General features: G+C 51.0%; 2 protein-coding genes across 2 annotated transcripts in view; one reads left to right on the top strand and one right to left on the bottom strand.

The window, feature by feature from the left end:
* The window catches only part of msh4 (mutS homolog 4), a 99492-nt gene extending 97295 nt beyond the window's left edge, over positions 1–2197 (top strand). Inside the window, exon 20 of the mRNA XM_085983551.1 lies at positions 1001–2197. Coding sequence (XP_085839677.1) covers positions 1001–1195 — 195 coding nt within the window. The 3' untranslated portion in view covers positions 1196–2197. The remainder of the gene's footprint in view (positions 1–1000) is intronic.
* LOC147122412 (ankyrin repeat and SOCS box protein 17-like) lies at positions 2142–10122 on the bottom strand. Its single transcript, XM_085983550.1, has 3 exons — positions 9666–10122; positions 5126–5405; positions 2142–2538 (listed from the first exon to the last, which is right to left on the bottom strand). The coding sequence occupies exons 1-3, from the start codon at positions 10052–10054 to the stop codon at positions 2332–2334; spliced, it is 876 nt and encodes a 291-aa protein (XP_085839676.1). The 5' UTR covers positions 10055–10122; the 3' UTR covers positions 2142–2331.
* Positions 10123–20059: the final 9937 nt, after the last annotated feature.

Raw genomic sequence — 20059 nt, 5'->3', positions numbered from 1 at the left:
CCTCCGACAGTGCTGCACTCCCTCAGTACTGCCACTCCGACAGTGCAGTGCTCCTTCAGTACTGCCCCTCCGACAGTGCAGCACTCCCTCAGTGCTGCCCCTCCGACAGTGCAACGCTCCCTCAGTACTGCCCCTCTGACAGTGCAGCACTCCCTCAGTACTGCCCCTCTGACAGTGCAGCGCTTCCTCAGTACTGCCCCTCCGACAGTGCAGCACTCCCTCAGTACTGCCCCTCCGACAGTGCAGCACTCCCTCAGTACTGCCCCTCTGACAGTGCAGCACTCCCTCAGTACTGCCCCTCCGACAGTGCAGCGCTCCCTCAGTACTGCCCCTCTGACAGTGCAGCACTCCCTCAGTACTGCCCCTCCGACAGTGCAGCACTCCCTCAGTACTGCCCCTCTGACAGTGCAGCACTCCCTCAGTACTGCCCCTCCGACAGTGCAGCACTCCCTCAGTACTGCCCCTCTGACAGTGCAGCACTCCCTCAGTACTGCCCCTCCGACAGTGCAGCACTCCCTCAGTACTGCCCCTCTGACAGTGCAGCACTCCCTCAGTACTGCCCCTCCGACAGTGCAGCACTCCCTCAGTACTGCCCCTCTGACAGTGCAGCACTCCCTCAGTACTGCCCCTCCGACAGTGCAGCACTCCCTCAGTACTGCCCCTCCGACAGTGCAGCACTCCCTCAGTACTGCCCCTCTGACAGTGCAGCGCTTCCTCAGTACTGCCCCTCCGACAGTGCAGCACTCCCTCAGTACTGCCCCTCCGACAGTGCAGCATTTCTTCAGTACTGCACCGGGAGTGTCAGCCTGCATTATGGGCTCGAGTCTCTGGAGTGTGACTCAAACCATCAGCTCTCCTGACTCAGACGCGAGAGTGCTACCCACTGATCCTCAGCCAACACAAAAGGCTGGTATGTTTTTGAATTGATGTTACATTTTATAAGTACACCAGTTGATTCTGTAGTAGAAGTCTGATTCTCGTATTTTTTGCTGAATTGCAGCGTAAACAGAGCAACACTGCTGAGTCTCTGCAGCAGCGAGCGATGCATCACCTGGCTACCAGACTAGTGCAGGCAGCAAGAAACTCCTGCCTGGACCCAGATCGTTTGCGGATGTACCTAACGGGCCTGAGGAAAAGGTATGAAGCAGACTGCCTTGCAGCCAGGCAATCTCCACAGGCAGATGGTTCCAGCTGAGAACAGTTTAGCTCCAAACAGCAGCAAAGCTGTTAATAACGTGGTGTTTGCAAGCACCGGCGTAATTTGAAAAATAAAGATACTGGCCCAGGTTTTGCTGCCAAAACAAAGGCATCATTAACGTGTAAATCCTTCAGCAACTTGTGGCGAGGAAGAGATACGGCGTGAGGTGCGAATCGCCACACGTCGATGGCCGATTTGCTCTGCTCCGCCGTTAGCTTCGCGAAAACGGCATCTCGCCCCCAACCTCCCCGAGTATCACGAAGTTGCTGCATTTGCGCATTAATTACCCATTAAACTCACTGCAGTTAGGGCTGCTACTTAAGTACCCTTTTTAATGAGGAGATTTATGTTTGGGCAATGCTGCTCAACCTCTCCGGCCCGGAAAGGGAACAATTGAAACTGTGGAGTCTCATTTCCTGCAAGTAATAAATTGTGTTGGGGATTTTTAAAATATTATTTTTTATTATTACTTTTCCTTTCTTCTGCCTTCTCTCTCTTAATCCACTCTATCTTTCCCTCTCTTTATTTCTCTTTCTGTCCCTGATTTTACTCTAATTCACCCTATTTCCTTCTCAGCCCTCCCTCTTTTAATTTCTCAACCCTTAAATCTCACTGATTAAGGAGATGCACGGTTGGTCCCATCGATCACCATGGTCCCAGGTGCCCTGCTGCCCTTGCCGCTCCGTTATCAGCTCGCACTTCCAAATTATGTTCGTGCTGAAGGATGAGGGGGGAAAAGTCCTAACTAACTGGGTGTGTGGCGCGAAATGCCCCGCTGTCGCAGATTCTGGGCCAGTGTTTTATCAGAAGTTTGACTTGGGTACAAATTTAAAGTTTGTAAATGATTTGCTTTTTGAATTTTAACTATAAATTCAGTTTCTGTGAAAAGTTTGAATGCCGTTTTTAAAGGGTTGGTAAGGAAACAATAAAACAGTTGCAGAAATTGCTGCAATTTCTGAGTTTATTGCATGTTGTGAAGCGATAGAACGTGATGTAAACGCTGTGATAATGAATCGGTTCTTTTTTCTCTCCTGAAGGGCCAGGAGTTTTTTTTTTCTTCTCTGTTGTCCCTGTCCCCAATCTGTTAAAACAGGTCTGCAGCCAAAGGTGGGGAGGAGGGAGGTCTTTCCACCTTAGCTTTCCAAGTTCAAGTAATTCTGAAGCGATCTGGGAAGCGGCAGTGAGGATATTCCACTGGGCAGCCCGCTGTTGGCTAGCAGGCAACTTCTAATAGACATTCTGCAGAGGTGGAGTAGCTCACACGGCTCTTGATACCGTGTCACAGGAACGTAATCCAACCAGTTAGAAATGAGAGGTTGCCGTCTAAAACTATTATGTGCCTACAAACAAAAGCAACAAGGAGAGTGTGTTACACTGCTATCTGTATCTTACTCGTTAAAACACAGCCTCTTTTCTCACCAATGTGCTCGCCTTCCCCTCCTCTCCTGAAGGTGTCCGGCAACGCCTCGATTGTTTACACTTCCATCCATGACCTTGCCCATCCCTATCTCTCTAACCTCCTCCAGCCCTACACGATCTCTGCTCTCCTCCAATTCTGGCCTCTTGAGCATCCCCGTTTTTAATCGCTCCACCATTGGCGGCCGTGCCTTCAGCTGCCTGGGCCCCTAAGCTCTGGAATTCCCTCCCTAAACCTCTCTGCTTCTCTCTCCTCTTTTAAGATGCTCTTTGACCAAGCTTTTGGTCATCTACCCTAATATCTCCTTGTGTGGCTCGGTGTCAAATTTTGTTTGATAACCCGCCTGTGAAGTTGGGACATTTTACTACATTAATGGCGCTATATAAATGCAAGTTGTTGTTGTTGACTCGGTGCTGGGTGTATGGTCCCTCAGACACTGGGAGCTCTCCGGTATCTCACCCAAGAGACAAAGTATTACCCGTGAGACTTTACAAATGTCACTGGTCTATTCACTCAAGGGGCAACACAGCAAGGCCCAACACAGTCCTCACCTGACACTCTCTCTCTGTCCTTGTGTTTCCCTCTCTCCATGTCTGTCTCCCTCTTTCTCTCCACATACGTCCCTCTGTTTATCCCTCTCTTCCTAGATTTACTAGCATGGTACCAGGGAAGAGGGACTTCAGTTATGTGGGGAGACTAGAGAAGTTGAGGTTGTTCTCCTTAGAGCAGAGAAGGTTAAGCGGAGATTTAACAGAGGTGTTTAAAGTGACGAGGGGTTTCGATAGAGCAAGTAGGGAGAAATTGCTTCCTCTGGCAAGTGGATCATTAACCAGAGAGGTTACAGAAAATAACTGGCAAAAGAACTAAAGGGGAAATGAGGAGAAATTTCTTCGCACAGAGGGTTGTTAAGATCTGGTACGCACTATCTGAAAGGGTGGTGGAATCAGATTCTTTCAAAAGAATCTTTCAAAAGGCAATTGGACATGTTCTTGAAGAGGACTAATTTGCAAAAAGCTGGGGTGTGGGCCTAATTCACAGAATCACAGAAACCCCACAGTGCAGATAGAGGCCATTTCGGCCCATCGAGCCTGCACCGACACATCACAGAATCACAGAATCACAGAAACCCCACAGTGCAGATAGAGGCCATTTCGGCCCATCGAGCCTGCACTGACACATATCCCACCCGATCCCCGTAACCCCTACACCAACACATATCCCACCATATCCCTGTAACCCCACGTATTTAATCCCCCTAACACTAAGGGTCAATTTATCATAGCCAATCAACCTAACCCGCACATTTTTGGACTGTGGGAGGAAACCGGAGCACCCGGAGAAAACCCACGCAAACACGGGGAGAATGTGCAAACTCCACACAGACAGTCACCCGAGGCCGGATTCGAACCCGGGTCCCTGGCGCTGTGAGGCAACAGTGCTAACCACTATGCCACCGTGCTGCCTAATTGGATAGCTCTTTCAAAAAACCGGCACAGGCACGGCAGGCCGAATGGCCTCTTTCTGTGCCATACGATTCTATCATTTCTAACTATATCAGTAGGGCATCAGATTCAATCCCCGCTTTTGAAGCGGGGCGAATGTGGGCCCAAACTTCCTCTCTCCCCTCGCTGGGAAGGTGGGCTCCGTCTGAGCTGGCCTGAACCCACTCGGCTTGGGGATTTTGGTCATGAGCATGGCTGAGAAGGGCTAGTTCCACGCTTCCCTCAACTCATCCGGAGAAAGATGAGGTGGGACATCCCGTTGGGGCCTCTTCTCCCTTGGTTCTATGCAATTACAATACAATACCTGTGCTTGTTGCAGGAGCCATGCTCGCTCCTCTTCCCCCAGTTTTGAGAGAAGGTCCAGAATTCCACAGGCAATGTAATACCCTCTCCTTTACGTCTGGGAACTAAGCATTCCCCAGGTTCCCAGGACAGGACTATCGGGCTTATAACAACAACTTGCATTTATACAGCGCCTTTAACATAGTAAACTGTCCCAAGGCGCTTCCCAGGAGCGATTATCAAACAGAATTTGACACCGAGCCACATAAAGAGATATTAGGACAGGTGACCGAAAGCTTGGTCAAAGAGGTAGGTTTTAAGGAGCGTCTAAAAAGGACGGGAGAGGCGGAGAGGTTTAGGGAGCGAATTCCCAAGCTTAGGGCCCCAGACAGCTGAAGGCACGGCTGCCAACGGTGGAGCGATGAAAATCGGGGGATGCGCAAGAAGTTCAGAATTGGAGGAGCGCAGAGATCCCAGGAGGGTCATAGAACTGGAGGAGGTTGCACAGATAGGGAAGGGCCAAGACCATGGAGGGATTTGAACACAAGGAGGAGCATTTTAAAATCGCTCTAATGTTAACAGCTTCCAAAGCCGTCACAGGGGGGGTTGTGAGGCACAATGGATCCGTGTATTAAACAGAGCCTTTGGACTGTTAAAAAACAAACATGTTAACTCCAAACAAAAACAAGTCTTTGAATATCTTGCATGGCTGACAGCAGAACCTACCTTAATCTGTGCGACGTGTATGCGACACATCACTCTAACGCATAAACCGAGACATAGTTTTGCCTCCTCTATTATGTGTGTTGACTCAGGGTCATGCACTCTTGCTACTGGTGTTGGGTAGAAGAGGACGATGAGGATTGTGGACATGGGGCTGTGCTCGCTCTCCAGTATCCCATACTGGAGTAAAATCTTCAGAATGTCTGACTGCCTGCCTTGAGCTACAAAGTGTAAGGGGGTCACTCCGCTTAATGGGTTTGGATTGTACACTGGTGTGAAGGTCCTGCAACGCAAACAGGGAATTCAGAAGCCCAGTTAATAACGACATTTTAAAAGCAGCCTCTACTACGGTTTATTATTTACCTCATCATTTGTAAATGACGCACGTTATTCGAAAGCAACAGGTCCCAGGAGAACACGGATGCACAAATTTACATTCTTTTAGAACTTTGAATGTTACGATGATGGTTCTTGCATTTAAAGTCACGCCATTTATTTCCATTTTGAAAACCACATAAAAAGGGGAATTCCCTTCAACACAATTTTATCATTCAAGTTTTGTTCACTTGTCTTACTTAGAATTCCTGAATTTCTGCCATTAGATATGAGCGGAAGCTTATAATATACGGCAACAACAACAGCTTGTATTTATATAGCGCCTTTAATGTAGTGAAAGGTCCCAAGGAGCTTCACAGGAGTGATGATCACACCAAAATTTGACACCGAGCCACATAAGGAGATATTAGGGCCGGTGACCAAAAGCTGGGTCAAAGAGGCAGGTTTTAAGGAGCGTCTTAAAGGAGGAGAGGTGGAGAGGTTTAGGAAGGGAATTCCAGAGCTTAGGGCCCAGGCACAAAGGAACATTCTTTTAGATCTTTGAATATTATGATGGTAGGTCTTGCATTTGCTTTTGAAGTCACGCCATTTATTGTCATTGTGAAAACCAGGTAAAAAGGGGAACATCTTCGGCACAATTTTCTCATGCAAGCTCTAGTCATGGTCTTAATCTGAATTCCTGGCCAGGAGCTGCTTATAGATGTAGCAACAAAGGCCTGTGAGGCAGAACTCCATCGTCTCACTGAAACATAAAAATTCTTACAGGGTTTGACAGGGTAGATGCAGGGAGGATGTTTCCCCTGGCTGGGGGAATCTAGAACCAGGGGTCACAGTCTCAGAATAAGGTGTCGGCCATTTAGGACTGAGATGAGGAGAAATTTCTTCACTCAGAGGGTGGTGAATCTTTGGAATTCTCTACCCCAGAGGGCTGTGGAGGCTCAGTCGTTGAGTATATTCAAGACAGAGATCGATAGATTTTTGAATATTAAGGGAATCAAATGATATGGGGATAGTGCAGGAAAGTGGAGATGAGGTAGAAGATCAGCCATGATCTTATTGAATGGCGGAGCAGGCTCAAGGGGCCAAATCCTGCTCCTAATTCTTATGTTCTTATGTCTCTATGATTGACAGCAGTAACAGTTGGTGCCGTTTCACAGAAAGGGTTTGATAGGGTAGATGTAGAGATGTACACTTGTGGGGGAGACCAGAACTAGGGGTCATAAATATAAGATAGTCACTAATAAATCCAATAGGGAATTCAGCAGAAACTCCTTCACTCCAGAGAATGGTTAGCTCGCTTTTAAAAAGAAGCGAGAGATAGAGTAAACTCAGGTGAGCAACATTATACCAGAAACTTGCATTTATAGAGCGCCTTTAACATAGGAAGACAAAGCGCTTCACAGGAGCGCAATAATTAGCACTAAACGTATTACACAGTAAAATATAATTAATACATAATCAACATCAAAAACACGGCCAGATGTGGATCGTTGAATGAAAGTGTCAGCCGTGGCTCAGTGGGCAGCACTCTCGCTTTTGAGTCAGAAGGTTGTGGGTTCATTCCTACATTACAACAGTGACGACACTTCAAAAATGTACTTCATTGGCTGTAAAGTGCTTTGGGACGTCCGGTGGTCGTGAAAGGCGCCATATAAATGCAAGTCTTTCTTTCTCTCTTTTCAAGTCCCACTCCAGAGACTTGAGCATCAAAATTTAGGCTGACACTCCAGTACATTACTGAGGGAGCGCTGCGCTGTCGGAGGGGCAGTACTGAGTGAGCTCTGCACTGTTGGAGGGTCAGTACTGAGGGAGTGCTGCACTGTCGGAGGGGCAGTACTGAGGGAGTGCTGCACTGTCGGAGGGGCAGTACTGAGTGAGCTCTGCACTGTCGGAGGGTCAGTACTGAGGGAGTGCTGCACTGTCGGAGGGGCAGTACTGAGGGAGTGCTGCACTGTCGGAGGGGCAGTACTGAGTGAGCTCTGCACTGTCGGAGGGTCAGTACTGAGGGAGTGCTGCACTGTTGGAGGGGCAGTACTGAGGGAGTGCTGCACTGTCGGAGGGGCAGTACTGAGTGAGCTCTGCACTGTCGGAGGGTCAGTACTGAGGGAGTGCTGCACTGTCGGAGGGGCAGTACTGAGGGAGTGCTGCACTGTCGGAGGGGCAGTACTGAGGGATGCTGCACTGTCGGAGGGGCAGTACCGAGGGAGCGCTGCGCTGTCGGAGGTGCAGTACTGAGGGAGCGCTGCACTGTCGGAGGGGCAGCACTGAGGGAGCGCTGCACTGTCAGAGTGGCAGTACTGAGGGAGTGCTGCACTGTCGGAGGGGCAGTACTGAGGGAGTGCTCCACTGTCGGAGGGGCAGTACTGAGGGAGTGCTGCACTGTCAGAGGGGCAGTACTGAGGGAGTGCTGCACTGTCAGAGGGGCAGTACTGAGGGAGCGCTGCACTGTCGGAGGGGCAGTACTGAGGGAGCGCTGCACTGTCAGAGGGGCAGTACTGAGGGAGCGCTGCACTGTCAGGGGCAGTACTGAGGGAGTGCTGCACTGTCGGAGGGGCAGTACTGAGGGAGTGCTGCACTGTCAGAGGGGCAGTACTGAGGGAGCGCTGCACTGTCGGAGTGGCAGTACTGAGGGAGCGCTGCACTGTCAGAGGGGCAGTACTGAGGGAGTGCTGCACTGTCGGAGGGGCAGTACTGAGGGAGTGCTGCACTGTCAGAGGGGCAGTACTGAAGGAGTGCTGCACTGTAGGAGGGGCAGTACTGAGGGAGTGCTGCACTGTCGGAGGGGTAGTACTGAGGGAGTGCTGCACTGTAGGAGGGGCAGTACTGAGGGAGTGCTGCACTGTCAGAGGGGCAGTACTGAGGGAGTGCTGCACTGTCGGAGGGGCAGTACTGAGGGAGTGCTGCACTGTCAGAGGGGCAGTACTGAGGGAGTGCTGCACTGTCGGAGGGGCAGTACTGAGGGAGTGCTGCACTGTCGGAGGGGTAGTACTGAGGGAGCGCTGCACTGTGGGAGGGGCAATACTGAGGGAGTGCTGCACTGTCGGAGGGGCAGTACTGAGGGGGTGCTGCACTGTAGGAGGGGCAGTACTGAGGGAGCCCTGCACTGTCGGAGGGTCACTGCTGAGGGAGCACTGCCCTGTCGGAGGGTCAGTTACTGAGGGAGTGCTGCACTGTCGGAGGGGCAGTACCGAGGGAGTGCTGCACTGTTGGAGGGGCAGTACTGAGGGAGCGCTGCGCTGTCGGAGGGGCACTACTGAGGGAGTGCTGCGCTGTCGGAGGGGCAGTACTGAGTGAGCTCTGCACTGTCGGAGGGGCAGTACTGAGGGAGCGCTGCGCTGTCGGCGGGGCAATACTGAGGGAGCGCTGCGCTGTTGGGTCAGTGCTGAGGGAATAATGCACTGTCAGAAGGGCTGTACTGAGGGAGCGCTGCGCTGCCGGAGGGGCAGTACTGAGGGAGCGCTGCACTGTCGGAGGGGCAGTACTGAGGGAGCGCTGCACTGTCAGAGGGGCAGTACTAAGAGAGCGCTGTGCTGTCGGAGAGGCAGTACTGAGGGAGCGCTGTGCTGTCGGGAGGGTCAGTGCTGAGGGAGTGCTGCATTGTTGGAGGGGCAGTGTTGAGGGAGTGCTGCAGTGTCGGAGGGGCAGTATTGAGGGAGTGCTGCACTGTCAGGAGGGGCAGTACTGAGCGAGTGCTGCACTGTCGGGAGGTGCCGTGCCAAGGGAGTGCTGCACTGTCGGAGGGCCAGTGCTGAAGGAGTGCTGCACTGTTGGAGGTGCCATCTTTCGGATTAGGCTTTAAACCGAGGCCCCGTCTGCCCTCTCAGGTGGACGTAAAAGATCCCACGGCCACTATTTTGAAGAAGAGCGGGGTGAGATCTCCCCGGTGTCCTGGCCAATATTTGTCCCTTTAACCAATACCACTAAAATCAGATTATCTGGTCATTTATCTCATTGCTGTTTGTTAGAACTTGCTGTGTGCAAATTGGCTGTCGCGTTTCCTACATTACAACAATGACTACACTTCAATAAAGTACTTCATTGGGTGTAAAGCGCTTTGAGACGTTGTGAAACGCGCGATATAAATGCAAGTTCTTTTTTCTTTGTTTAAAATAAGGGCAATGCACATTCTACATCCAAAAGCACGGCCAGCTGTGGATGGTTCCATGGAAGTTTACACAAAGGTGGCCAATAGCTCCCAGTAAATTACCTCCAGATCAGTCCTAGCCGGCTTCCCCTATCTCCCAGGTAGCTGACGGTTCTCTCCAGTAGTTTCTGCACCAACAAGGGGCTGACCCTTCGGGCAAACACCCAGTACAGGATGGTGTTGATACAGATCTCCGTGAACTCCAAGTAGAAGCCGAGACTCCGCTTGTCGCGTGGCCGGTGGACGAAAGCGATGTAATCGGAGAGGAGGGAATCGAATCCCAGCACGTCGACGTGTCGCAGGACGTGCGACAGGGTGTGGTAAATGAGCGGCTCCCACCGGTGGCACAGCGGATCCAGTAAGCTCCTCACGACCACTTTCTCCAGTAGCTCCCCGAACAGAGTCTGTCGCACTCCCGGCCCTTTACAGCAACCCTCGGCCTCGTCAGACATGCCAGACCAGGACACACACAGCAAGTAGGGTTTCAGCCCCGAGTCTCCTCTCACTGCAGGCAACAGGTTCCCCGCCCCCCCCCCTTTGTTTTATAACAGCCTCACACCAACTGTGACATCTCCTTTTGTGACATAAACTGGATTTTGACATAGTTCACCAGGTGACATCAGAAAATGTCTTAAAAACATAAAGTGCCGTAACCTTTTGAAGAGGTTTGGTGGGGTAGGCGCAGAGAAAATATTTCCACTTGTGGAGGAGTCCCAAAACTAGGGATAGTCACTAATAAATCCAATGGGGAATTCAGGAGAAACTTCTTTACCCAGAGAGTGGTGAGAATGTGGAACTCGCTCCCACAGGGAGTGGTTGAGACGAATAGCACAGATGCATTTAAGGGGAAGTTAGATAAACACATGAGAGAGAGGAATAGGATATTCTGATAGGGTGAGATGAAGAGGGGTGGTGTGAAGCATAAACACCAGCATGGAGCAGTTGGGCTGAACAGCCTGTTTCTGTGCTGTACATTCGATATAATTCTATATAACCTTGCATGTTGTGTAGACGAATTCTTGGGTTGGGTTTCCAATGTCTACCTTTACTGCATTTGCTTTCAGCATGTTCCTCTCGCTTCTTTAGAGTTTCAACAATAATTTAAATCCCTTTTCGGGCCATTTTGCCCATCTTGGGAAGGACAGCTATCGGCGGTGGTCCCTATAAATGGATTGGTGGAAATTTCCTCCATTCGCTATTGGTAACGAGCTCAGAACTTTAAACATTTCTTTCAGGATGCCAGTAACATTTGGCTAGGGACAGGAATGGCCCTGCTGAAGAATGGTAGAGTTTAATATGAGAACAGAAACAGGGCCATTCAGCCCATCTAATCTGGCCATTCAGCCCATCTAATTTGAACATGGTTCGCCCCAGTCTCCAGCACATAGGGAGAGAGACCAGAGGAAATCTCACACAGTGTCTGTACATCAAACTTAAAGCTAATCTCACACCCCTAGGCATGGGGTTTGATGAGATCCTAGCTAGATAATGGAATTCCTTACAGATTCCCATAGTTGTTGATCGATGGGGGCGTTTTCTCAGTCGCGTCGCACTGTGGAAAGGCAGGGCCACCATCACCGCCTCCATTCAACTGGCTCTTGGAACACACCAGACACACGGGGACTGGCAGGGAACGGGACCACGGGAGGGATTCAAAGTGTGGCCCAGCCTCGAATACCTCCTCTGTTAATTCACTCAGTTGTATCTGCCGGAGCTGGTTTGATTCTGTTGCACCAGCTCGGCAATGAAAGCCTTGATCTGGACCTGCAACAGTCTCTGGCTCTCCCTCTGGTGTTGGGTGCAGTCGGCTGGCCGGTTGTAGCTCAAGACCATCTGGCGGAGGACGCGAGCCTTCTCCCACTTGGACATCACCACCCTGACTTGGCCGCTGTCCCTGGGGCCGAACGTGGCGACCGGGACATCGACAGCGAGCTGGCGCCGCCACTGTGAGCTCCTCCTCGGGGCACTGGGGCTGGCCCAGATCTTCTCCACATCCCCGGGACACTCGGCCAGATCTTTCCGCCCCGGCTCTCTGGCAGAGCAGAACCGGGGAGCAGTGGACAAGACTTGGGGTGAATGGGAAGGAGCCGAGAGGCTCCTGCTCAATGGGGACCCTAGCGCTGGCTGATGGAAACCTGGCAGCCTGGCTAATGTGGGAAATACATCACTGACATAGTGAGATGACTTGGGTCCTTTTTCTCTGGCTGAAGGGTGGTCATTGACTGGAACACAACGGCCATTGCGTGGCCTGCCCACAGTGCCAAAGGACTCCAGGGACCTAGCAGTGAAGTCCAAAGGCCGCTTCAATTGGGATTTAGTGCTTGACCCTGCCTCTCTCTCTTCAGAAGAAACTATCACAGGTCCAGCACTCACTGATTTACAACGGGGATCTGTTCCCCTGGCCAGTACTGTTCCTTTAACCCCAGTGTTTGTCTTGTCTTCGCTCGCCTTACACCAGTCAGTGCTCGCTTTCTGAAGACCCCTGCGGTCAAGAAGGGAGGGGGCAGTCACCAGAGAACCAGCCAACCTTCCCCTTCTGAATCCGGACCTCTTTGCTTCCACTTTTAATCTTTCCTCCCCGCGGGCTTCGTTCCTGTTGCCCAGCTGAGACCCTTCTCCGGTCAGGTTCTCGCCCAGCCCTTCCTCACCTGGGGGGTGGCCTGCCTGACCCTGCCCTGGTCCCCTCCCTCCCCGGGGGAGCTGGTGAGCGGCGAGAGGGGCAGGCTGGAGACTGTAGCCGCCGATCGCCCGGGTGAGCCGCAGTGTGCTCTTCACCGTCTCCATCTCCCGGTCGAGCAGCCGCAGCGACCGGCCGCGTTGGCTTTCAATCACCTCCATCTGCAGTTCGCACCTTCGCCTCTCCTCGCTGTTCCTCCTGTGAGCTTGCAGGAGCTTCTCCCCCGCACTCCCTGCCCTGCCCATGTGCAAGTCACCACCTTGCAGCTGGCCAAAGGGAGATTGCTCCGACCCAACTCTGCATCAACTCTGCATCAAAGCCGGCTCCCCGACCCGATCCTCTTTCCAGCTGAATCCTGGAGTGGTTCAAAGTGAAGTCTGCAGGGACCAGCGCGGTGTGCAACTCCAGGGAGACTTTATTAACTCTTTCAGCACTATTTTTTTTTTAAAAAGAAAGGGATTCCGGAGGAAAATAAAGTTATTATTATCGGGAAAATGTTGATGGCATTCTAAATTATTGGCTGTTTTTTGCATTGCGAATATTGTTTTTTATATATAAAAAGCACCGATTGAATTGTTCCATCTGCTGATTTGGCGTTTGAAAGAAAGGACTTGCCTTTCTATAGCGCCTTTCACCAGCTCAGGATGTCTCAAAGCGCTTTACAGCCAGTTGAACTGTAGTCATTGTTGTAATGTAGGAAACACGGCAGCCAAACTGCGCACAGCAAGCTCCCGCAGACAGCGATGTCATAATGACCACAGAATCTGTTCTGGTGATGTCGATTGAGGGATAAATATTGGCCTCAGGACATTGGGGAGAGCTCCCCTGCCTGCTGTTCTTCGAAATAGTGCTGTGGGATCTTTTATGTCCTCTTGAGAGAGCAGACTTGGTTTAACATCTCATCTGAAAGATGGCGTCTCCGACAGTGCAGCACTCCCTCAGTACTGCCCCTCCGACAGTGCGGCGCTCCCTCAGTACTGCCCCTCCGACAGTGCAGCGCTCCCTCAGTACTGCCCCTCCGACAGTACAGCGCTCCCTCAGTACTGCCCCTCCGACAGTGCAGCGCTCCCTCAGTACTGCCCCTCCGACAGTGCAGCGCTCCCTCAGTACTGCCCCTCCGACAGTGCAGCGCTCCCTCAGTACTGCCCCTCCGACAGCGCAGCGCTCCCTCAGTACTGCCCCTCCGACAGCGCAGCGCTCCCTCAGTACTGCCCCTCCGACAGCGCAGCGCTCCCTCAGTACTGCCCCTCCGACAGCGCAGCGCTCCCTCAGTACTGCCCCTCCGACAGCGCAGCGCTCCCTCAGTACTGCCCCTCCGACAGCGCAGCGCTCCCTCAGTACTGCCCCTCCGACAGCGCAGCGCTCCCTCAGTACTGCCCCTCCGACAGCGCAGCGCTCCCTCAGTACTGCCCCTCCGACAGCGCAGCGCTCCCTCAGTACTGCCCCTCCGACAGTGCAGCGCTCCCTCAGTACTGCCCCTCCGACAGTGCAGCGCTCCCTCAGTACTGCCCCTCAGACAGTGCAGCGCTCCCTCAGTACTGCCCCTCAGACAGCACAGCGCTCCCTCAGTACTGCCCCTCCGACAGCGCAGCGCTCCCTCAGTACTGCCCCTCCGACAGCGCAGCGCTCCCTCAGTACTGCCCCTCCGACAGCGCAGCGCTCCCTCAGTACTGCCCCTCCGACAGCGCAGCGCTCCCTCAGTACTGCCCCTCCGACAGTGCAACGCTCCCTCAGTACTGCCCCTCCGACAGTGCAGCGCTCCCTCAGTACTGCCCCTCCGACAGTGCAGCGCTCCCTCAGTACTGCCCCTCCGACAGTGCAGCGCTCCCTCAGTACTGCCCCTCCGACAGTGCGGCGCTCCCTCAGTACTGCCCCTCCGACAGTGCGGCGCTCCCTCAGTACTGCCCCTCCGACAGTGCGGCGCTCCCTCAGTACTGCCCCTCCGACAGTGCGGCGCTCCCTCAGTACTGCCCCTCCGACAGTGCGGCGCTCCCTCAGTACTGCCCCTCCGACAGTGCGGCGCTCCCTCAGTACTGCCCCTCCGACAGTGCGGCGCTCCCGCAGTACTGCCCCTCCGACAGTGCGGCGCTCCCTCAGTACTGCCCCTCCGACAGTGCAGAGCTCCCCCACTACTGGGAGTGTCAGCCTAGACTTTGTGCTCAAGTCTCTGGAGTTGGGACTTGAACCCACAACATTAAGACTCAGTCACACGTTTATCTATCTCCCTCTGTCGCTGTATCACTGTACTCACTCCCACCATTATCTATCTCCCTCTGTCGCTGTCTCTCTGTATCACTGTACTCACTCCCACCGTTATCTATCTCCCTCTGTCGGTGTCTCTCTATCACTCACTGTACACACTCACATCATTATCTATCTCCCTCTGCTGGTGTCTCTATTACTTACTGTCCACACTTTCATGATAGAATGGGTTTTGAAAGGCTGTGAGATGTGGCTTCCGGTCTTGCCAACAGCGGCTGTGAACAACACCACTTGTGTTTTATATGCTGAGAGCTAACAGCATGATTCAGGCGTTTTGTTAAACTTATAAAAACAGATTTTACGTGCCTTTGTTTGAGGCCACTTGGTCTTACAAAGCAAGTAAAGATTAACATTTAAAAAAAACTGGAATACCAATTGCAAATAAGAAAATATTCTGGGGCAAGGCATTTTAATATTCTTCACCACGTGTGCTGATCAGTAATATACACTCTGATATGTAATTTTAAAACCTACAAACTCACCAAGTGGTGGCTGGCCTCCAGATTGGAGAAGCCAACTTGGTCACGTCAGTTTCTTGAGTATAGAAACCATCCTTGGCATTACCATCGTCTAATCCCCCACTATCAACATCCTGGGGATCGCCATCAACCAGAAACTTGGCATTACCATCGTCTAATCCCCCACCATCAACATCCTGGGGATCGCCATCAACCAGAAACTTGGCATTACCATCGTCGAATCCCCCACCATCAACATCCTGGGGATCGCCATCAACCAGAAACTTGGCATTACCATCGTCTAATCCCCCACCATCAACATCCTGGGGGTCGCCATTGACCAGAAACTTAACTGGACCAGCCACAGAAATACTGTGACTACAAGAGCAGGTCAGAGGCTGGGTATTCTGCGGCGAGTGTTTCACCTCCTGACTCAATTCAATTCAATTCAAATCGCTTTATTGGCATGACAAGGTACATCTTATGTTGCCAAAGCATCGAAAAACATTCATGGTTGTACACAAAAACACAGATCTATCAATACAGTGTATAAACAGATATATCCCTGAGTGTATAAATATACATTCATATAATTTGTATATACTCTTTTCTTATATTTAGTGGTTGTCCCTCTGTTTATGGCAAGCTGTAACATAGTGTGCCGCTAAGGTTACACAATTTCTCTCTTCCCCTAGTAGGTATGGGAGTTTTTGGTTGTCATTCAAATTTCTGAATTCCGGGCATATTTTTGTGAATTTTGGGTAGAAATTCTCCCTTATGCCCTGATATTTTCTACAAGCTGTGAGGAAGTGCATCTCTGTCTCCACCACTCCCTGACTGCAGTGAGAGCATATCCTGTCCTCTCTTGGTAGCTGGGTCTGCCTGTGGTAGCCGGGTCCCCAAAGCCTTTCCACCATCTACACCATCTGCCATTGAGTGGCTGCAGGACATTCTGAGGTGGGAGGGTGAATAGCCAGAGGTCGTGGTCCATATCGGTACCAATGACCTAGGCAAAAAGAGGGAAGAGCTCCTGCAGGCAGATTTTAGGGAGCTAGGAAAGAGATTAAAAAGCAGGACCACAAAGGTAGTAATCTCCGGATTACACCCGGTGCCACGAGCTAGTGAGTATAGAAATAGGAGGGTAGAGGAGATGAATGGTGCAGCAGAGGGGGCTTTAGATTCCTGGGACAGTGGGGCCGGTTCTGGGGGAGGTGAGACCTGTACAGGCTGGACAGGTTGCACCTCAACAGAGCTGGGACCAATATCCACGTAGCATTAGAAAGGAGAAACAAAGTCCACAAAGGATTGGGAGAGACAGATAGCACTAGAGTAAAAAATAGTAAGGTGGTGTCAGACTAAGAGAGAATATAAGAAGGTCGAAGACTGGTTTGCAGTGCATGTGTGTAAACGCACTGGTACACATTGCAGCCACGGTATGCCGGTGGTGGAGGGAGTGAATGTTTAAGGTGGTGGATGAGGTGCCAATCAAGCGGGCTGCTTTGTCCTGGATGGTGTTGAGCTTCTTGAGTGTTGTTGGAGCTGCACTCATCCAGGCAAGTGGGGAGTATTCCATCACATTCCTTACTTGTGCCTTGTATAGAATCATTGTAAGTCATGCGGAATTACCCCTCGCCTCGTCCAACAGGTTATAGAGTTCGGACTTGAGACTTATGAGAAATTACACCAGACACACGGGTTCTGCCTTTAACCTTTTATTGTTCCTAAGACAGATTCAAAGCCCCAACCACTGTTCGAGCAGTTCACCAATAATATTACAGGAAATCATACATACAGCCACCCGCCGATGATCAGTCCAGCATTGATTGTAGGCCACGTCCTTCCGACTGAGGCTCTTCACCTTCTGACTGCAGCTCTTCGAGTTGAGACGATCAGCCGGGCCCCTCCCTCTGACGGCAGTGTTGATATTTTTTGTCATTGGTTTTTATACAGTTGTCCTTGCCCTTTTTCAGAAAATCAATCATTCAGAGATTGTGAGATGTTCCTTTAAGGTTCGAACAGATCTAGCAGCTCAAAACTGGGCATCCATGAGGCGCTGTGGGCCATCAGCAGCAGCAGAATTGTATTCCACCACAATCATGGCCCGGCATATCCCTCACTCTACCATTACCATCAAGCCAGGGGACCAACTCTGGTTCAATGAGGAGTGCAGAAGAGCAAGCCAGGAGCAGCACCAGGTGTACCTAAATGCCAACCTGGGGAAGCTGTAACACAGGACTACATGCATGCTAAACAGCGGAAGCAGCATGCGATAGACAGAGCTAAGCGATCCCACAATCAACAGATCAGATCAAAGCTCTGCAGTCCTGCCACATCCAGTCATGAATGGTGGTGGACCATTAAGCAACTAACAGGAGGAGGAGGCTCCATGAATATCCCCATCCTCAATGATGGTGGAGCCCAGCACGTGAGTGCAAAAGACAAGGCTAAAGCGTTTGCAACCATCTTCAGCCAGAAGTGCCGAGTGGATGATCCATATCGGCCTCCTCCTGAGGTCCCCACCATCACAGAATCCAGTCTTCAGCCAATTCGATTCACTCCACATGATATCAAGAAAGGGCTGAGCGCACTGGATACAGCAAAGGTTATGGGCCCCGACAATCTCCCGGCTGTCGTGCTGAAGACTTGTGCTCCAGAACTAGCTGCGTCTCTAGCCAAGCTGTTCCAGTACAGCTACAACACTGGCATCTATCCAACAATGTGGAAAACTGTCCAGGTATGTCCTGTCCACAAAAAGCAGGACAAATCCAACCCAGCCAATTACTGTCCCATCAGTCTGTTCTCAATCATCAGCAAAGTGATGGAAGGTGTCATCGACAGTGCTATCAAGCGGCACTTATTCACCAATAACCTGCTCACTGATGCCCAGTTTGGGTTCCGCCAAGGCCACTCAACTCCAGACCTCATTACAGCCTTGATCCAAACATGGACAAAGGAGCTGAATTCCAGAGGTGAGGTGAGAGTGACTGCTCTTGACATCAAGGCAACATTTGACCGAGTGTGGCATCAAGGAGCCCTAGTAAAATTGAAGTCAATGGGAATCGGGAGGAATACGCTCCACTGGCTGGAGTCATACCTAGCACAAAGGAAGATGGATGTGATTGTTGAAAGTCAATCATCTCAGCCCCAGGACATTGCTGCAGGAGTTCCTCAGGGCAGTGTCCTAGGCCCAACCATCTTCAGCTGCTTCATCAATGACCTTCCCTCCATCATAAGGTCAGAAGTGGGGATGTTCGCTGATGACTGCACCGTGTTCAGTTGCATTCGCAACTCCTCAGATAATGAAGCAGTCCATGCCTGCATGCAGCAAGACCGGGACGACTTTCAGGCTTGGGCTGGTAAGTGGCAAGTAACATTCGTGCCACACAAGTGCAAGGCAATGACTATCTCCAACAAGCGAGAGTCTAACCACTGGCCCTTGACATTCAAAGGCATTACCATTGCCAAATCTCCCACCATCAACATCCTGGGGGTCACCATTCACCAGAAACTTAACTGGACCAGCCACATAAATACTGTGGCAACAAGGTGAATAAATCACGTTAAAGATCGCATTGCACTAATCGAAGAACAGCTTGGGGTAGAGTTTCCGCTTCGGTCACAATCGGGAAATCGTGACCGAAAGGTGATTGAAATTGCGCGGGTTAGGTTCGCTTATGCTTCAGGGTTCTGCAAAAACACACATCACAATCACAAGCGTAAAGTCTTCCATGAACCAGCACAATCGGGCAGCGTTATAGTATTGCCATTAAAAAATATTCCTTGATGTGTTTAAGAGTGATAAGCTATTGCAGTTTTATGGAGTATAATGTGGGAAAATGTGAGGTTATCCACTTAGGTAGGAAGAATAAAAAAGCAAAATATTATTTAAATGGAGATTACAAAATGCTGCGGTACAGAGGGATCTGGGGGTCCTCGTACATGAATCACAAAAAGTTAGCATGCAGGTACAGCAAGTAATTAGGAAGGCAAATGGAATGTTGGCCTTTATTGCAAGGGGGAATGGAGTATAAAAGTAGGGAAGTCCTGCTACACCTGTACAGGGCGTTGGTGAGACCACACCTGGAGTACTGCGTACAGTTTTGGTCTCCTTATTTAAGGAGGGATATACTTGCATTGGAGGCAGTTCAGAGAAGGTTCACGAGGTTGATTCCTGAGATGAAGGGGTTGTCTTATGAGGAAAGGTTGAGCAGGTTGGGCCTATACTCACTGGAGTTTAGAAGAGCAAGAGGGGATCCTATTGAAACATATAAGATACTGAGGGGGCGTGACAGGTTAGATGCAGAGAGGAAGTTTCCCCTCGTGGGGGAATCTAGAATGAGGGGGCATAGTCTCAGAATAAGGGGTCGCCCATTTTAAACGGAGATGAGGAGGGATTTGTTCTCTCGGAGGGGTGTGAATCTTTTGAATTCTCTACCCCAGAGGGCTGTGGAGGCGGAGTCATTGAATATATTCAAGGCTGAGTTCGACAGATTTTTGGGAATCAAGGGATATGGGGATAGGACGGGAAAGTGGAGATGAGGTAGAAGATCAGCCAGGCTCGAGGGGCCGAATGGCCTACTCCTATTTCTTATGTTCTTATTAATACAGCTGAAAATGGGTTTATCAACAAAAATAAGCTTTTTTATTAAGGGTGCCCAGTCCTCCACCTGTGAATAACCTGATATAGAATCACTGAAAATTACTTCAAATAAAATCTATACTGAACCGCTTAGTAGTTTCATTGGTGCGCACTGGTCAGTTTCTTGGTAAATTAAATATTTTTTAATATGAGGAAACTTTTAAAAGGTGCCGACTGGCGCTCGCGTGCCTCAGAAAATGAGCGCGATTCCATGAGCCTTCCCGAACCCGCGCAGTTGGCGGGATCTCGCAACTTCCACCTGTGGGGGGCGTGGCCAGTTTTGTGGGGCGGGGCCTGATCCGGGCGAATCGAATCTTGATCCAGCAGAAAAGATGGCGGGAAAACACGAACGCAAGTTGGTTTTGGGCCTGCGTAACTCCACTCGCGTTTAAAATCCTCCGGTCTTTCGCGCTGGTTCGGC

Source organism: Somniosus microcephalus, chromosome 3, assembly GCF_052327205.1.
Source record: "Somniosus microcephalus isolate GS21.2 chromosome 3, FLI_Smic_1.0, whole genome shotgun sequence".
NCBI lineage: Eukaryota > Metazoa > Chordata > Chondrichthyes > Squaliformes > Somniosidae > Somniosus > Somniosus microcephalus.
The sequence above is the reverse complement of the archived record's forward strand: the minus strand, read 5'-3'. Positions and strand labels throughout refer to the sequence as shown.